Source organism: Oncorhynchus gorbuscha, linkage group LG10 (assembly GCF_021184085.1).
Source record: "Oncorhynchus gorbuscha isolate QuinsamMale2020 ecotype Even-year linkage group LG10, OgorEven_v1.0, whole genome shotgun sequence".
NCBI lineage: Eukaryota > Metazoa > Chordata > Actinopteri > Salmoniformes > Salmonidae > Oncorhynchus > Oncorhynchus gorbuscha.
The window spans coordinates 27,041,348-27,059,595 of NC_060182.1; the positions used below are offsets into that span (position 1 = coordinate 27,041,348).

At 42.6% G+C, this 18,248-nt stretch overlaps 1 protein-coding gene and 1 pseudogene across 3 annotated transcripts; one reads left to right on the forward strand and one right to left on the reverse strand.

Annotated features, from left to right (window-relative positions):
- Window positions 1-2,285: 2,285 nt before the first annotated feature.
- On the forward strand, window positions 2,286-9,850 carry mylk2 (myosin light chain kinase 2). 3 transcript variants are annotated; one of them, XM_046365400.1, is made up of 17 exons: window positions 2,286-2,480; window positions 2,629-2,938; window positions 3,256-3,368; window positions 3,529-3,607; window positions 3,692-3,873; window positions 4,049-4,127; window positions 5,923-6,265; window positions 6,440-6,627; window positions 6,769-6,874; window positions 6,998-7,091; window positions 7,162-7,271; window positions 7,627-7,768; window positions 7,967-8,037; window positions 8,151-8,279; window positions 8,534-8,686; window positions 8,785-8,917; window positions 9,134-9,850. In XM_046365400.1, exons 2-17 carry the CDS (start codon window positions 2,677-2,679, stop codon window positions 9,239-9,241), a joined length of 2,292 nt encoding a protein of 763 aa, XP_046221356.1. In that variant the 5' UTR covers window positions 2,286-2,480; window positions 2,629-2,676; the 3' UTR covers window positions 9,242-9,850. The 3 variants fall into 3 exon arrangements, with proteins under 3 accessions (XP_046221356.1, XP_046221357.1, XP_046221358.1); XM_046365401.1 differs by having other exon boundaries at window positions 5,947-6,265; XM_046365402.1 differs by having other exon boundaries at window positions 2,820-2,938.
- A 1,834-nt stretch (window positions 9,851-11,684) lies between these two features.
- LOC124045782 lies at window positions 11,685-17,536 on the reverse strand (annotated as a pseudogene).
- Between the last annotated feature and the right edge of the window lie 712 nt (window positions 17,537-18,248).

Genomic DNA, 18,248 nt, shown 5'->3' on the forward strand with positions numbered 1-18,248 from the left:
GCATCGTGAAGAAGGTGCAGCAGCACCTCTTCAACCTCAGGAGGCTGAAGAAATTTGGCTTGTCACCAAAAGCACTCACAAATTTCTACAGATGCACAATCAAGAGCATTCTGTCGGGCTGTATCACCGCCTGGTACGGCAACTGCTCTGCCCACAACCGTAAGGCTCTCCAGAGGGTAGTGAGGTCTGCACAACGCATCACCGGGGGCAAACTACCTGCCCTCCAGGACACCTACACCACCCGATGTCACAGGAAGGCCATAAAGATCATCAAGGACAACAACCACCCGAGCCACTGCCTGTTCACCCCGCTATCATCCAGAAGGCGAGGTCAGTACAGGTGCATCAAAGCTGGGACCGAGAGACTGAAAAACAGCTTCTATCTCAAGGCCATCAGACTGTTAAACAGCCACCACTAACATTGAGTGGCTGCTGCCAACACACTGACTCAACTCCAGCCACTTTAATAATGGGAATTGATGGGAAATTATGTAAAATATATCACTAGCCACTTTAAAAAATGCTACCTAATATAATGTTTACATACCCTACATTATTCATCTCATATGTATACGTATATATTGTACTCTATGTCATCTACTGCATCTTTATGTAATACATGTATCACTAGCCACTTTAACTATTCCACTTTGTTTACATACTCATCTCATATGTATATACTGTACTCAATACCATCTACTGTATCTTGCCTATGCCGTTCTGTACCATCACTCATTCATATATCTTTATGTACATATTCTTTATCCCCTTACACTTGTGTCTATAAGTTAGTAGTTTTGGAATTGTTAGCTAGATTACTTGTTGGTTATTACTGCATTGTCGGAACTAGAAGCACAAGTATTTCGCTACACTCACATTAACATCTGCTAACCATGTGTATGTGACAAATACATTTTGATTTGATTTTATCAAGGGGCAAAGTATTGAGAGACGAGCTTAAAGTTTTCTTTACTGACCATAATTTTCACTTGTCTGACCGCTTGCATGATGACGAGTTTCTCACACCACTGGCCTAACTGGGTGATGTTTTTACTTGCCTGAATGATCTGAATCTTGGATTACAGGGACTCTCCGCAACTATATTCAATGTACGGGACAAAATTGAGGCTATGATTAAGAAGATGGAGCTCTTTTCTGTCTGTATTAACAAGGACAACATACAGATCTTTTCATCGTTGCATGATTTTTTGTGTTTTTCAAATTAACTTAGCTCACGGACAATGTCAATGTGATATAGCGAAGCACCTGAGTGAGCTGGGTGCTCAATTTCGCAGGTACTTTCCCAAAATGGACAACACAAACAACTGGATTCGTTATCCCTTTCATGCCCTGCCTCCAGTCCACTTACTGATATCTGAACAAGAGAGCCTCATCGAAATTGCAACAAGCGGTTCTGTGAAAACTGAATTGAAAAATTTCTGGATAGGGCTGAGCTCAGAGTTTCCTGCCTTGGAAAGTCGCGCTGTTAAGACACTGATGCCCTTTGCAACCACGTACCTATGTGAGAGTGGATTCTCTGCCCTCACTAGCATGAAAACTAAATACAGGCACAGACTGTGTGTGGAAAATGATTTATGTGCATCCTTTCAAGCACACCCACAATTTTTGATGAACAAATAAGGTTTTATATGTAAGATGCCTAAATAAAAATAAAAATGATTGATTATTATTATATTATTATTTGTGCCCTGGTTCAATAAGATCTCTCACTTCCCACGAGCCGGGTTGTGACAAAAACTCACACTCATTCTTATGTTTAATAAATGTATAGTGTGTGTGTGGCAGGCTTACAATGATGGCAACAAAAAAAAACATTTGATAGTGTGCTGACCCTGGTGCTAGAGGGGGGTACGCAGCTGGAGGTTGAATGTTTGAAGGGGAACGGGACTATAAAAAGTTTGGGTAGACTAACCATCTTGGGGACCAGAGGTTGAGACACTCGTTGGATGGAGGCCAAACTGTGTCATTTCAGTAATCAGCTCATTGGGAATAGTTTAATTGGGGAACAGTATCTGATAGTTTAGTGAGACTATTAACACGCCAATAAATATGCAAATTAGGAGTCTGGTCCAAGCCTGGAAAGGATTGGTTGCAACTTGATTAGCCAAGACCCAGACATTTGGATCACTGCCTTCTATGCCCAAATAAAAAAAGAATTGTGTGCACATGCTCTCCTTCATCAGAGGAACTGCATATGTCCTCTTGACGTCTGTCTGGCCTGACATGCATACCTTCATTATCTTCTACTGTTTCGCAACCCTCAGCGCCCTTGCCCCTCGCTTGCCTATTTCTGGACCATGAGGCTGTCGCTGGAAGAGATAACGGAGCAAACCAGCTCACTGTGGCATTCTGCTCTCTGGACAGGACCAACCCCTACTCTCTGACTCTCACCAATACTGGTCTTTCTTGATCTGAGATTCTTCCTACTCTGCCTTCTACAGCTTTCATTGATCTAAGAGGTAGGTACAATTTTAAGAGCTCTGAGAGGAGGCCTGAAGAGTGCCAACCTTTATATTTTTGGAGGGAGCTGTAATCAACTGTACTGACTTTTATCATCTGTAACCAGCCTTTTCATTTCTTGAGGATAACTCTGCCTATGTCTTCTAGTCTAGAGGCTTGTGTTTTGCGGAGGCCTATTGAGGACCACTGTTCATCATGGGTTCCGTGCGGTGTACGCCACCTGTCCCACTCCCCACAAACCTACCTGTCCTAGAGGCCAAAGTAGATGACTTGAGTCACAAGTTAGATGAGCTCCTCTCCAGACAAATAGGTTCCTGTTCCATCTGCTCCACCTGCAGTCTGCACAGCGGCCAGCCAGAGGCAACAGAAAGGCAGCTTGTGGCCCAGTCCAGGCTGCTAGAGAACTTTGAGAGGAAGATCGGTGAGATGCAGAGGACCTTAGAGGCCCTGGCCAAAGGTAACGTTCAATCAATCTGAAATGACACATGGAAGTACTGTATTGTTATTGACAAGCTAAGTTTGACTGAGCTCACTACAGGATTGACCCATGGTTTAGTATTTCAATGTCTCAACCAATACCGTGTATCTGCATTAAAGTTTCAAACTGCATTTCAAAGGAGATTAATAACTGTGTAGTGGACATGAATTACAATGATTTTGCCCACACAATGTTGATGTTACAACAACATCCATGCTACTGTGAAGATGCCAGAGGCTTGTAGGAATTGTGTCCAATTTCCTTTGAGGATAATTCCATTTTGTCTTGTAAATGAGGTCTGGCGCAAAGGAACCCCCACACCTGCCAGGAAGCTGCCCCAGCCCCACCCATTGAGCCATCACCTAGAACAGTATATCTGCCAGTCAAGACCTCACTAGTCACTTCTAAGGTACTTTGAGTCTGTTTCCTTATTGTGTGAATGGTTGTGTATACACTGCATTGTCTTTTTCCATGTTGATACATGTCAACATGGGAAACATGTATATCTAAATGACAAAACATAAAGCAACCATTTTAGTCTGTCCGGTGCTGTGTTCTCTCATGGTCAGGATGAGATCCCGGATCAGTTGGAGACAAACAGACAGCAGGATAAGACACAACACACTCCTACCACCCCAGCAAAGAAAGGTAACTATTCATACTCAATGAGCTCCAGACCAAATGTAGGTGACCATAATCCAGGGTGGATTCAATTGGTGTGTTATTTGATAGAGACGGATGCAAAAAAATCATTGACACGGCTGGCAGTAGCAGTTTTCCCATCAATGGCGGACACTCAAAAGATTTTGACTCAGACAAGGACCACAGTAACGAAGAACCAAGCGGTGACATCCATCGAGGAGTCACTTAGGACAGCATCTCTGCCAGTCAGTGATTCATTAAGCATGGAAAAGGTACTCTTATAATATGTTTCTTCATTGTGTCAATGGTTTTGTGTATACATTGCATGGATATGTGTCTACTTCATATCTCTAATTGGCAAAACATAAAACAAGCCTTTTAGTTGATGATTGGTCAGTGGCACACCTTGTGATATGCTCAAGCTGCCTCTGTTTCTCTCATGCTCAGGCTGAGACCCTGAATCAGTTTGAGACGAACAGACACCAGGAAACAAAGCAACAGACTCCTATCGCTCCTGCAAAGAAAGGTAACTCACTTCCATTTTAGTGGTATGACTATAGTCATGTCATACTCTGTGAGCTCAAGACCTACATTTGGCTAGATTGAGCTGACCAACATTCATGGATTCGATGGGTGTTTATGAGTTATATGATAGATAGGAACACAGAAAGCATTGCCATATGAATGGATAGACATACAGTTGAAGTCGGAAGTTTACATACACCTTAGCCAAATACATTTAAATGTTTTTCACAATTCCTGACATTTAATCCTAGTAGAAATACCCTGTCTTAGGTCAGTTAGTATCACCACTTTATTGTAAGAATGTGAAATGTCAGAATAATAGCAGAGAGAATGATTTATTTCAGCTTTTCTTTCATCACATTCCCAGTGGGTCAGAAGTTTACATACACTCAATTAGTATTTGGTAGCATTTCTATTAAATTGTTTAACTTGGGTCAAACATTTCAGGTAGCCTTCCACAAGCTTCCCTCAATAAGTTGGGTGAATTTTGGCCCATTCCTCCTGACAGAGCTGGTGTAACTGAGTCAGGTTTGTAGGCTTGCTTACCCACACATTTTCTATGGAATTGAGGTCAGGGCTTTGTGATGGCCACTCCAATACCTTGACTTTGTTGTCCTTAAGCCATTTTGCCACAACTTTGGAAGTATGCTTGGGGTCATTGTCTATTTGGAAGACCCATTTGCGACCAAGCTTTAACTTCCTGACAGATGTCTTGAGATATTGCTTCAATATACCGTATCCACATAATTTTCCTACCTCATGATGCCATCTATTTTGTGAAGTGCCCCAGTCCCTCCTGCAGCAAAGCACCCCCACAACATGATGCTGCCAACCCCGTGCTTCATGGTCGAGAGGGTGTTCTTCAGCTTGCAAGCCTCCCGCTTTTTCCTCCAAACATAACGATGGTCATTATGGCCAAACAGTTCTATTTTTGTTTCATCAGACCAGAAAACATTTATCCAAAAAGTATGATCTTTGTCCCCATGTGCAGTTGCAAACCGTAGTCTGGCTTTTTATGGTGGTTTTGGAGCAGTGGCTTCTTCCTTGCTGAGCAGCCTTTCAGGTTATGTCAATATAGGACTCATTTTACTGTGGATATAGATACTTTTGTACCCGTTTCCTTCAGCATCTTCACAAGGTCATTTGCTGTTGTTCTGGGATTGATTTTCACTTTTCGCACCAAAGTACGTTCATCTTGAGGAGACAGAGCGCGTCTCCTTCCTGAGTGGTATGATGGCTGCGTGGTCCCATGGTGTTTATACTTGCGTAATTTTGTTTGTACAGATGAACGTGGTACCTTCAGGCGTTTGGAAATTGCTCCCAAGGATGAACCAGACTTGTGGAGGTCTACAATTTGTTTTCTGAGTTCTTGGCTGACTTCTTTTAATTTTCCAATAATGTCAAGCAAAGAGGAACTGAGTTTGAAGGTAGGCCTTGAAATACATCCACAGGTACACCTGCAATTGACTCAAATTATGTAAATTAGTCTATCAGAAATTTCTAAAGCCATGACATAATTTTCTGGAATTTTCCAAGCTGTTTAAAGGCACAGTCAGCTTAGTGTATGTAAACCTCTGACCCACTGGAATTGTGATACAGTGAATTATAAGTGAAATAATCTGTCTGTAAACAATTGTTGGAAAAATTACTTGTGTCATGCACAAAGTAGATGTCCTAACCGACTTGCCAAAACTATAGTTTGTTAACAAAAAAATGTGGAATGGTTGAAAAACGAGTTTTAATGATTCCAACCTAAGAGTATGTAAACTTCCGACTATAACTGTATATTAATTAAGGGGTGTCTGCTGGTATGAGAGCAGAGCAAAGAGACTGTGTTGGAGAGCAGTGGATTGGAGGAAACCAGCAGGGGGTCAGAGGTCAACCAATGGCAGCAGATTCCCACAGACAGAGTGAAACTAAAAGGGGTTGGATGAGAGAGGTTCCAGCTGTAGCGGTTGTCCCATCAATGGCGGACACTCCAAGGACTGAGACGAGGACCACAGTGGCGGAGAACCAAGCAGCTGCTCCATCAAGTCCCGCCCCCGCACCAAAAAAGCAGTCTGGGTTGGCTGTCCTTATGCCAACTGTGGAAAGCTCCTCCCTCAGACAAGTGCACAGCTGTCCAGAGTCCTTGCAGAGGTAAAGGCGCTTACTCATCACCTAACATACATACTAATAAAAATGATAAATTATTGGATATCGGATCTATATGTGAAAAACACATCCACCACCAATTTGAATCACATTGCTTTCCACCATACAAATTATAAATGCTACTCTGCTCTGATTGTGCTGGCCTTCTTTCTGGTCCAGGCTCCAGAGTTCAAGGCCCAAGCCCCAGTCTGTCTGCCCTGCCCGTAGACCTGCTGTTGGGAAGACCAGCAGTGTTTTGGGAGGGGCTAGTCCAGTTGCAGCCAGTGGAATACAGATCATAGTAGTCCCTACTACAGCAGAAAGGACCTGGCCCAAGTCCCCTACCAAAACTTGCCATAAGGTCATAGGTGATTGTTGACTTCTGTGCACAAAAGGCCTTAGTGTGTTTGATAATTTTGGGATTAGTATGCTATTATACAAATATGTGTACTGACATTGTGCTAATGAGTGTTGCCCTCCCAATCTCTCTCTCTCTATCTATCTCTCAGATGACGTTCCCCCGCAGCCAGCTCCTTTCCTTCACCGCTGTGTGTCTTTGCGATCCAACCCCCCATCTGACACCTTCATCATCCACACCAGAGAGGTGCTGGGGAGGTAAACTGACATCTGTAGCCTACTGGTCTGGAATAGTGGTAGAACTAGTAATCTCCCAGATGTTATCTACTAGCTATTGGGTTTGTGTGTTAATGAGTTAAGAAAAACATATTTTTCCCTCAGCGGACGCTTTGGCAAGGTGCACAAATGCACTGAAAAATCCTCTGGACTAAAGCTTGCAGCTAAGATAATCAACACACGAACTGCTAAAGAAAAGGTGAGTGAGTGAGTGCGTGAGGTACATATTTGTATGTTCACATACACATTTGCCTGTGTTGTTCTCTCAGGAAAGGGCAAATAACGAGGTGCAGGCAATGAACCAGCTGAGTCATCCCAACATCCTCCAGCTCTACGAGGCCTTTGAGGCCAAGCACCAGTTGGTGTTAATTCTGGAATAGTAAGTGGCTCATATTCCACTCTGCTATTCAGTGTCATTGGTTAGCAAGATCTCCATTACACTGTAGTGCTTCTAAACATTCTAGAAATCATTTAACATTTAATACATTAACAATTAATTAATATACTTGAATGATCTCCTGAGGGGGGATTTGGTTTGCTGGCAGCAGACACTAAAGTACAAAGTACAGACACTCAGAGACATAGATACGGAACACTGAATCACCACAAATATGGATACATTATTAAAACAAAGACAAAGTGCATTACATACAGTATACCTCAATCAAAAGTACACAATGGAAAGGGGAGAAAGGAGCAGTGGAGTTGGTCAACCTGATGTCTGTGTGTGGCAGTGTTGAGGGCGGGGAGCTGTTTGACAGGATTGTGGATGAGAGCGCACCACTGACCGAGGTGGACGCCATGGTGTTTGTCAAGCAGATCTGTGAAGGGGTCAGCTACATGCATCAGATGTACGTCCTCCACCTCGACCTGAAAGTGAGTATGGTGGACTGGATGTGCATTCCAGATTTCAAGGCTCACCATCTTCACAAATGCCAGGCACATTTTAATTACCACTTGAAGCACATCGTGGTCAGTCTCACCGTAACTCAGAGGCATCCATGTGTGTTGTTGTAAGAAAAGTAATCAATGGTTAATTTATCCAAATGAATTTGCACACTCCGATGTTCACAGCCGGAGAATATCCTTTGTGTGAATCGAACTGGCCATCAGGTGAAGATTATCGACTTTGGGCTGGCAAGAAGGTAATGCCTCTCTTCAGCTGTGGGTGTGATTCTGGGGGATTTATTGTGAGCATTGGTAGCAGCTTTCTCAAAACGAACCTTGAAAAATAATTTTCTTTCTTCCTCGGAATCAGATACAGGCCGCGGGAGAAGCTCAGAGTCAATTTTGGAACCCCTGAATTTCTGGCCCCAGAGGTGGTCAACTTTGATTTTGTGTCCTTTCCCACAGACATGTGGACCTTAGGGGTTGTCACTTATATGCTGTGAGTCTAAAATATAAGCCTCATATTCCCTAACATCTATGTTAAACCGTAAGTTGTATGGGGCAAATTTACTTCCACGTAAGTAACATTATTACTTAGTGTCCCATTGACATCAATGCATGACTAAGTAAAAATGTGACTTAAGTGGGAGTTAGGATTCACCCCCCCCATGTCCCTACCATGCATGCTCTTTCATTGTGACCTGTTTCCCTGTGTATGTGCATGCGGCACTTCCTTCCTCTCATCCTCCGCAGTCTAAGTGGCCTTTCACCCTTCCTGGGTGATGATGAGAGCCAGACCCTCAACAACGTCCTCTCTGCCAACTGTTCTTTTGAGGATGAGGCCTTTGAGCACATCTCAGCAGAGGCCAAGGACTTTATCTCCCACCTTCTGGTCAAGGAGAGGGGGTGAGGGCCAAAGCTGAAATAATAATCATAACACTCATGATTGTGATGATTATTACGGTTTATTAGTTATACTTCTACCATGTTCCCTGTTTGGCCAGAGGGCGAATGAGTGCTTTACAGTGTCTAAGACATCCGTGGCTCAACAACATTGCAGAGAAGGCCAAGGGCAGCAATATAGTACTGAAGTCCCAGGTCCTGCTGAAGAAATACCTGGCCAAGAAACTATGGAAGGTCAGTTAAACAGAATTCCTGCACCACACAGTGTGGTTCATTTAGTTGGTTTTGTAGTTGGAAGGCACATTGTTCACATTATGGTAGTTTTATCCTCTTTCACTGCAATCAGCTGTGTCATGTCAATTGTTTCCGGCCAACCATTGTTGATGAGACGCATCCAACCTTCCTGCCCTGCTGACTTTGTTGTAAATGTGCTTCTGTGCTTGTTGACAGAAAAACTACATTGCGATAGCAGCAGCCAACAGATTCAAGAAGATCAGCAGCGGTGGGGAACTGACCTCTCTGGATACGGAGACGGATACAATACCTATAGCAACGTAACAATGTCACCCATTAATACAGTACCTGCACTGCCGCCTTACAATGTCACCCCTGTGAAATCTGTACTGACCTACGCTGGACGAACTGCATACTTGTAAAGACCTCCCACATAATCAGTCAGAGAAGGTACTCTTGTCATGGTCTGTCTGTGTAAACAAAACTGGAGACAGTGTGTGAATAAATAGTGGCTACACAACATAATTTCACTCATAAAATGAACAGCAATTTTGTACTTTAATATTTTTTCTTGTGTGGAAATGTATGGAAGCGGATTCATGCCAAAAGATATGACACTACATCTATAAAGGAAATAGTGAAATTGTTTTGTAATTTTAAACGTAACCTTTATTTTACTAGGCAAGTCAGTTAAGAACAAATTCTTATTTACAATGACGGCCTACCTCACTCAAACCCGGACGATGCTGGGCCAATTGTGTCCCCATGGGACTCCCATTCACGGCCGGATGTGATACAGCCTGGATTCGAACCAGGGTGTGTGTAGTGACGCCTCAAGCACTGAGGTGCAGTGCCTTAGACCGCTGTGCAACTCAATAACGACAAACCAATCCAATCTAATAGGTACTTTATTGTTTACATTCATACAATAAGAAAATGCTTCAAAGATAATATGATAAGAGCAGTTCAGCAATTCTTGTTTTGTATCTTCTTCTATAGGGTGATGGAACAAAAAGCTAGAGCCTTGTCCTAAGAGCTAACGAGGATGTGATGCCTGCATACTAGTAACGCTTCCAGCTAATTTTACTGCAGGCAACAATGCAATTGAATTAAATGGAATCCTCATTCAATACAATATGATGGGAACTTAACTATTGGGCATAACATCCTTTCGTCAATATGCTAAGCTAACCTCAATACAAATCTATTACTATAAAGTGTGCGTTCGTTGAACTGACAAAAATAAACTCTACACAAATGTTTTCTCTGCAATTACAAGTTGCTCTTTTCTGAGGTAGTCAAAGGACGCGTTCCAGGCTGACTACATTTCAGACAGTTGCATTGCATCAACCAATGGTTGCATGCTACTTAATTGACTGCGCAGTCAGGCCTCAGATTACTATATCATATGATGTGGTTAGGTGATATGTTAAAACACCTGAAGGTGTTGAGATTTGGCAGGCGTCTGCAATGTAGTCTGTCTAAAACGCTGCCAACAAATATACAATCATCATGGGCGTGGAGGAACTGATCTCTACATATCAGGAAAGGATACAATACATAAGTACTGGTAAAAGAGACAATGTTCAAGGAGGAGAGATGTTATTCCGTACTGATTGTTCATTTTTCGTAACAGTTACCTCCACGCAAAGAAAGAAACGGGTACTGTAATAGGATAAGGTAGAGGTAGAGAGTTTATGGGTCAATCAATGTCACTGTCTGTTGTATCTAAACAAAACAAGCAATTTGATTAAGAAAATCTACATTTTCACTTTAGATCTAATGGCACAAGTTAGAGCCAAAGTAACTAGGAAAGAGATTAAAATGATATACCCTAACCCCAAAGGACAGAGTTCTGTATTCATCTCTTCATCTAGGAGAGCATGTTGTTGAGGTAAAAGGAACAAAACATTTCATAAGACATCAATTCTATCCTTTCATAATGTCTTAAGTGCTTAAAGCCAGTCAATAGAGTAGACACCCAAGAGGCACAACAGTAGCATTTTTTTAAGACGTCGGTGCAACATTTCACTGAATAAAGGATACAGTCAATGATATGCAGTAATATGAAACCCATTTCAGTAACGCTCTCTAAAGCAGTGTTTGACAAACCTCTCCTCAAGTACCCCCTGCCATTCCACTTACTTGGTATATTCCAGAACAAGCACAGTTGATTGAACTGGTCAACTAATAATCAAGCTCTTGATTACTTGAATCAGGATTGGTAATACTGTCTGGAACAGACCAATTAATTGGAATGGGGGGTCTTGGATAGAGGTTTGAGAAACTGCTTTAAAGGGATTTTAAAATCAAACATCTCTAGTTTTTGTATAAATAAGCAGAACATGATAACACAAGTACACTTTTACGTAAGCTGCTGTTAAATATCTAACATGACCATTGTCATACAAGTGACTAACATTATTGGAAAACAAGATGAGTGGCAGGTGTCATGCAGCACTTATGTCCACATTGTATAGACCTTATGCGGTCTTTTCTGAACAAAGTGCAACCATTTGGCCTATTTCTAACAGGTTTCAATAAAACAACATTTTGGTTGCTAAAACACACTTTCTATTCTCCTTCTGCTCAAGTTTCTTATTATCGGATGAGGTAATACTGATGAAGTGGTTCTTTGTGTTCAACATCATCATCATCATAACAAAAACTATTGCTACTGAAAGCTTAATTAGCATCATTAAAAAAATACAATTCCCATTTTCTTCCCATAAAAAAAAATAAATGCAAGCACATTGGATGCCTATATGTATCACTCGTATATTCAAGACTTTCGAGACACTCGTCCTTTACGGGAGGCTTTATTCAAGAATATTTGGAGTGTTCCTTGGCCTGGTGCTGGGGTCACATGGTTTCAGGCTGCTCACTGTTGAAAGGTCTGGTAGTAGCGAGGTAGGGAGGTGGAAGTGCTCATTCCAGGATTGCTGAACCCCTGAGGTAGCTGGTTGTTGTTGTGTGCTCCGGGGACCTGGGGTGCATGAAGTTGTGGGGGCTGCAGGAAGGTGAGTCCTCCTGGGGCCTGATAGGGTAGGGGGCTGGAGGAGGAGGGCGGCACAGTGGAGGTGGAGGTAGACGGGTAGCCCATCACCAGACCTCCCATACTCATATGAGCACTGTAGGGAGGCAGGCTGAACGGCAAGAAGCCCAGAAGAGGACCCAGGTCCATGTTAGCAGCGCACGACAGCTCGGCTGAGGAGAGAGCGGGGCTCCTGGACAGAAGGTGGGGTCCCCAGCCACTGGGCCACCCTGGGTTTCTGAAAGCACTTCCCTCTGAGGGGAGGCGGAGGAGGAGGTAGAGGAGGAGGCTGTGGTCAGGTGTGGAGGCAGCCCGCTCTGCAGGTCCATTAGGAAGCTCTCCATGTCAGTGCGGGGATATGAGGTAGATCCATGCTGATACCTAGCCATGTGGCCATAATGCTGCTGTTGCTGCTGGGGGAGGTGGTGGTGGGGATGGGGAGAGGGGCCTGGCATGTGGAGGCCCACCCCCATGGCCGTGGACAGGGAACCCTGCATGAGGGAGTGGTGTTGATGGCCCATGCCTGGATTGGAAATGGTCTGCAGGGGGTAACTGCTGTACATGTCAATGGGGAAGGCCTCTACATGCTCCTTGGAGGAGGGTCCCATGCTGCATTGCACCGGACTTGGCTCTTCCTTTACGGGCCCAGGTGTGGTGGGGGCTGGTGTGGGGGTGGTGGTTGTGGGCTCCTGGACGTGGCTCTTCTTCAGGTGGCGCGTCAGATGGTCCCTGCGACCAAATCGCTGGGCGCAGCGCGGGCACAGAAAGTCACGGCGGCCCGTGTGCACCACCGCGTGACGCCGCACATCCTTGCGAGTGTAGAAGCGCCGGTCGCAGCGCTCGCACGAATACTTCCTCTCCCTGACGGTGGCGGTGACCTCCAGTGGCGGAAGCCTGTCGGTGTGGCTCCCTAACTGCTCCAGCAGGGCAGGCGCCCCCCTCTTGGCAATGGAGCTCCCCAGGGATGGTGGCGCTGGAGGCAGGGGCGTGGGCGGCCAGCAGGTGGCGCCGGTAGCCCAACTGAGTGCTGTACTGTTTGCCACACTCCTGGCAGTGGAAAACCTGCCTGTTGGCGTCGTGGGCCTGCAAGTGGCTCTTCAGGTGCTCCTTCTGTTGGAACATGCTCTAGCAGAGGGAACGGCGCTGGGTCTTCTGCAGAGGGCGACGGGCCATAAGCATGAGCAGACGGACAAAACACTCATGGGGTATTTTAAGAGAGGACCTTCAAACTTGACACCATTGGCTGCACCATTAATGGAGAATAGGGTGTTGAATGCTGCTGAATGCTGCTAGTGGAGTGTTTCGTATTCTCTCCAGGTGAGGATCTGTCCGCCTGTCTCCCTTTCCAGTACGAGCTTCTATCAGATGGGGGGGGTTCTGCAGCAGCAGCTGCCATAGCAACCCAATAGGGCCTGGGCAAAGAGAGCAGGGTCACTCACTCAGCTGCTAAGGCTCGGACTAGATATGGGTGAGCATCCCTGAGCTTGTGTGAGTTTTATGTTATTGTGTGTGTATGTGTGCGTGTCTCCGCAGGGTAATTCTTGGGTAAGGCCCAAAGTTGTGTGCTTCTTCTCCCTGTCTCATCCAGCCACACGAGCCAGAGGACCGGTTGAACGTGAGTGGCAATTTTGCATGACCACAGTCCTATAAAGAAGCACAAGGTTAAGATCAGCCTACAGTTGTTGTGTGATGAAATTACCAGGGTCAAGCTGATGCCGGACACACCCCATGCAGAGCACCCATCCAAAGCGATGCACTTTACATTATTTTAACTTTGGCAATAGTGTAATATTTAAAAATATATATTACTTGGCTTTTTAAGTTGAAGATTTACTATGGTAAGTCTAATTGTGCAAGTGCTGCAGATCAATATTCATCAAGTGAAACCTGGGGTGGCATGATATGAGTCTTGTATTCTATATTAGAAAAGTATCCTTTTTACATAATTTGATGGGGAAACTGTACAAAAGACCCTCTGATCTGAACAATGAAAAGAAAGGTATGAGAGTTTCACTTGGAAACGAATCAAGAGTCTATATACAACGAACATATGGTTCATCATCAACTCGCGCTGATCAGCATGTATATGAAGTCAAAAACACACAAAAACGTATTCACGTAGTAACTTAAAAACACAAAGTAAATTAACTTAACTCAATAAATGGACTCGTGTAATTCATGAGCAATGATTGAAAAATAATGAATGGGGAAACGTAATACGAAAATAAGGACGTGATGATAACATTCAAAAACATTTTTTTTAAACGTTTGTATTCTGAAAATGTGTTGAGCGCTAACAAAACAGTTATGTTTTCCTTAATTACATAAAGTAATGAAAATAAATGTACATGTTGCACTACTATTTGAAAAGTGCTAAAGAAATTCAGCAAGTTCATGTCACCGAATTTGATCGGTATGAGTAACGTTAGATTTTTACTATCAGCCTGGCAGGCGTATATTTGGGACGTTTCCGTTAAAAATGGGCGTAAACGTACCTTTAAAACTTTCACGATTCGGTTATTGGTCCTTTTCTCTCAGATGTTTTGTAAAACTATTTTTCCAATTTTTTAAAGTTTTATTATTTTCGGGGCCTGGGTTTTTCCTCCGCGGCGCTGGAGTTGCAGAGCGCTTGCATTATGGGAGTGTGACGTCAGACACACCACTTTTTTTACAAACTTTTGTAGAGGTTGCCAACTAAATAAGGTTCACCAACACTGCGACCTAGTATGCAATACTTCATATTAAACCTTAAGACATGGGACAATATTTTAAAACATAGAAAAATATAATTCCATAACATCATTGCATATACTCCTTTTTTCTGTAGAAAATTAAAACTGTTAAATTGAAGGTGTTGTACGCCCAAAAAACAAGAGGATGGCCATATGGGTCCCACATCATGACACTATATAGAGAGGAGGATGGAGGTAGCGGACTCACTTACGACGGGTATGAGGAGAAGATGCTCATCTCCATTAGATTTTCTGGTCAGGTCTCAGGATGACCAAAAATCCTAATGTAACCTTAATCCATGTTTCAAACAGTTCCTTCATTGAGGAACTATTTGAAACATGGATTTAGGTTGCATTGATTGTGGAGTAAGGTTGCATAGCCTACTGCTTTTGTCATTTGTCTTGTACCAATAGCTTCAAACTATATCATGTCAATCTCACAGACTGTCTGTTAAGGTTTGCATTCATAGCTCCAGCTGCAAAATGTGTGGTTACATTTCCCCAGCCCCATCCCTCAGTTCACCAAACAATGTGGCAGCATCAGGCTGTTGAAATGACAGATTGTACCTATTTTTATTAATGTGGATGTTCTCTGTGTGACTTTATTTGGGGATATGGGCAATCATAATGACTAGTACTCTATTTTTTACAGACTATAATCTGTTTGTTTGATAATAACCAAAATGATTTTATTCACCCCTTACCCCAATTTTTGTGTGCGCTAATAAATAGGCAGTTAAGGCACACCCTAAGAAAACTAGAGTACTGGAACATCAATGAAAAATATGAAAAGGATTTTATTCTTAATGCTGTAGTAAATATAATTATGTTCCCTTATGTCTTTATGTAATTAAATAGTAGCCTAGAAAAATCTTATTTATTCTTTGATTTTTTAAAATCTCAAAACAGAATGTCCCACTGGACACACGCTGGTTAAATCAAAGTTGTTGCCATGTCATTTCAATAAAATAACATTGAACCAACGTGGAATAGACATTGAATTGACGTCTGTGCCCACAGGAGTGGTCTCAGATTTTTCCTCTCCATGTTTTCCTTCAGGGTGATCTCTGCCAGGTTCGTCCATGGACAGGTTACATGATGCCATTGTGACCCGTGCTTGACTTGGAGCTGAAAACCGGCACCTAAAATGTTCTACTGCTTGAGCTCCTGTTCCTCTTAGAGAATATTAGCTCAAAAGTATTGTGGAGCTTCTGCACCTAAATATAAACAGTACCGACACCCAAAATGAGTACCAGCACCTATTTCAGTCCAAGTGTAACACTGATTGTGGCTAATTTTGCAGATAGCAGAGCCACAATGGCTTGATCTCTGTCAATTCTCTCCCACTAGCGTTGGTTTGTAGAGTGACTAGAGAGAGAGAGGGGGTAGGGAGAGTTGTTTAGTGTTTCATTCCTGCAGTGTTTTGACCTTTGACCTCACTGTTGTGTTCTGTCCGCCTTGCATTCCAAAGTGACTCACTGGGCAAAAATTGGTTGAATCAACATTGTTAACATGTCATTTCAACCCCCCCTCTGTGATGACGTTGAATCAAAGTGGGAAACTGATTGGATTTGCAAAAATTCAACGTAAGGGCATTTTAAAAAAAAATCACACAACTTTTAACCTACAGGACAGCCAACGACATTTCACGTTAGTTGAAAGCTCAACCGAATGTAAATCAAAACTAGACGTTGAACTGACGTCTGTGCCCAGTATTTTTTGCATTAGCTTATGTGCTAACATGCATCTATAGGTACAGTGCGGAGATATTTGAATGCAGCACCTATATTTTTTCTCAAAACAATTAAAGGAGAAGAGGATTGCAGATGATTTTTTGCATTAGCATTACATATGCAAAAAATAAGTTCATAGTTTCCTTGTTTTTTCTTATCAATACCAGTGTGGTCAATCTTAGGGACATCCACGAGGGCGATGACAAGTTTCAAGTTGAAAGACCACTGAGGAGTGGATTTAGTGTTTTAAATGGAAATGTAAAATCTGATTTGTCAATATCTCAGCCATATTGTGATCAATCCCTTTATTAGTAAATTCCAAATGTGTTTTTTATTCGATTTATGTATATTTTGCACATTTTAGCATATGTGCTAATATGCATCAACTGGTATAGTGTGGCCAACATTGAATGCAAACTCTTTAGGGACTATTGTAATGAGTCCAAAAAACAGATTTGGAGTGAATCTGACATTTAGTCCATGAGAAGAATATTATTTATGATTATTTTAAGTATTAGCGTTACATAGTCAAAAAAGTGAATTGTTAATAGTTTCCCTATTTTGTAAGATATCAATGCCAAACTTAACATGGTTCATCATGATAATGGTTTTGATGACCTTAAAACGTTACAAGTAGATAAGCCATTGTGGAGTGGATTTACAAAGGATTTAAATGGACACGTAAAATCTGATTTCCTGATGACTTCGCCATCTCTTAACCAATCCCTTTGCTTTTCTCCAACTTCGTTATGGTTTCCACATGGCCAGATTTCCATGATACAGTGCTTGTTTACGGAAAAACGACGGGAGACAGAGTCGACTACCTGTGCTAATTAGTGTGAACGGAAGACACCCCAAACGTGATGTCACTGAAATATACTGTCGGTTGCAACTATTAAAACCGGTTAAAGTGTATATTTTGCATTTGTGAAATTATTGTTGATGTGTTATGAAAGTAGAGTGCTTTAAGTTTTTATAACCTTACCGCAATTGAGAATTGATTCACGTTTAGATGGAGTATTTGTCGGTTTTGGCTGACAGCCAATTCGCCTCTTAACAGAACTTGTAAAATCCTTGGATTAAATAAGGAGTAACGTTAGGCTTCTTAAATCCATTATTGGGCTATGCCAAATGGGGTGACGGATATGAGGGCCTAAGCAAAGATATTTATAACTAACCCAAGACAGTTAGTCACCCGTGTTGGTTTAAATGGGAGCAAATGAAGCATAGTTGTCAGAACAAGCATTGTATTTGCATATTTCCGTTTCATCGTTTACAAGCGCGCACTTCACAGAGAAGGCTTTCCCTAGTGGTAATATGCAAATACATGCTGGAACACACCAATCGTTTTTCGCTAGTTCGTGCATGGCTCTGCCCACCTCCTTGCTTGTTCTGACAACTATGCTTCATTTGCTCCCATTTAAATCAACACTGATTACGAACAATCTGTTACGAACAGAGTCCACTAAGTTTTGTAGATGTGACCCTTTTACTTTTTTTTCTAACAGATTGTAGTTTTGTGAACAGAAAACTGTATAGCACTAGCCCTTGTTCTATCTGGGTTAAGCAAAGGTCTGTATAACTAATCCAAGATAGACAACAGCCTATTTTTTCGATGTGAGCAAATTATTCATAGTGGGCAAGGAGGTAGGCAGAGCCAAGCACGAGCAAGCGAGATCCTATTTGTGCGTTCTAGCATGTATTTGGCATATTTCGTTAGGGAAGCCTAGTCTGAGAAGTGCTCCTGTGCAATAACTCAATTCGCTTGTGCACTCCTAGACAATGCCATTTAAAAAATAAACTTTGTCAAAGGGTAAAGTCTACAAAACGTA

Bases quoted from the DNA above. Each gene is read 5' to 3' on its own strand.
- mylk2 (XM_046365400.1), top strand. From the start codon at position 2,677: ATGGGTTCCGTGCGGTGTACGCCACCTGTCCCACTCCCCACAAACCTA. The intron at 6,628-6,768 runs GTGATTGTTGAC...TCTATCTCTCAG, and splicing joins AACTTGCCATAAGGTCATAG to ATGACGTTCCCCCGCAGCCA. The intron at 6,875-6,997 runs GTAAACTGACAT...TTTTTCCCTCAG, and splicing joins ACCAGAGAGGTGCTGGGGAG to CGGACGCTTTGGCAAGGTGC.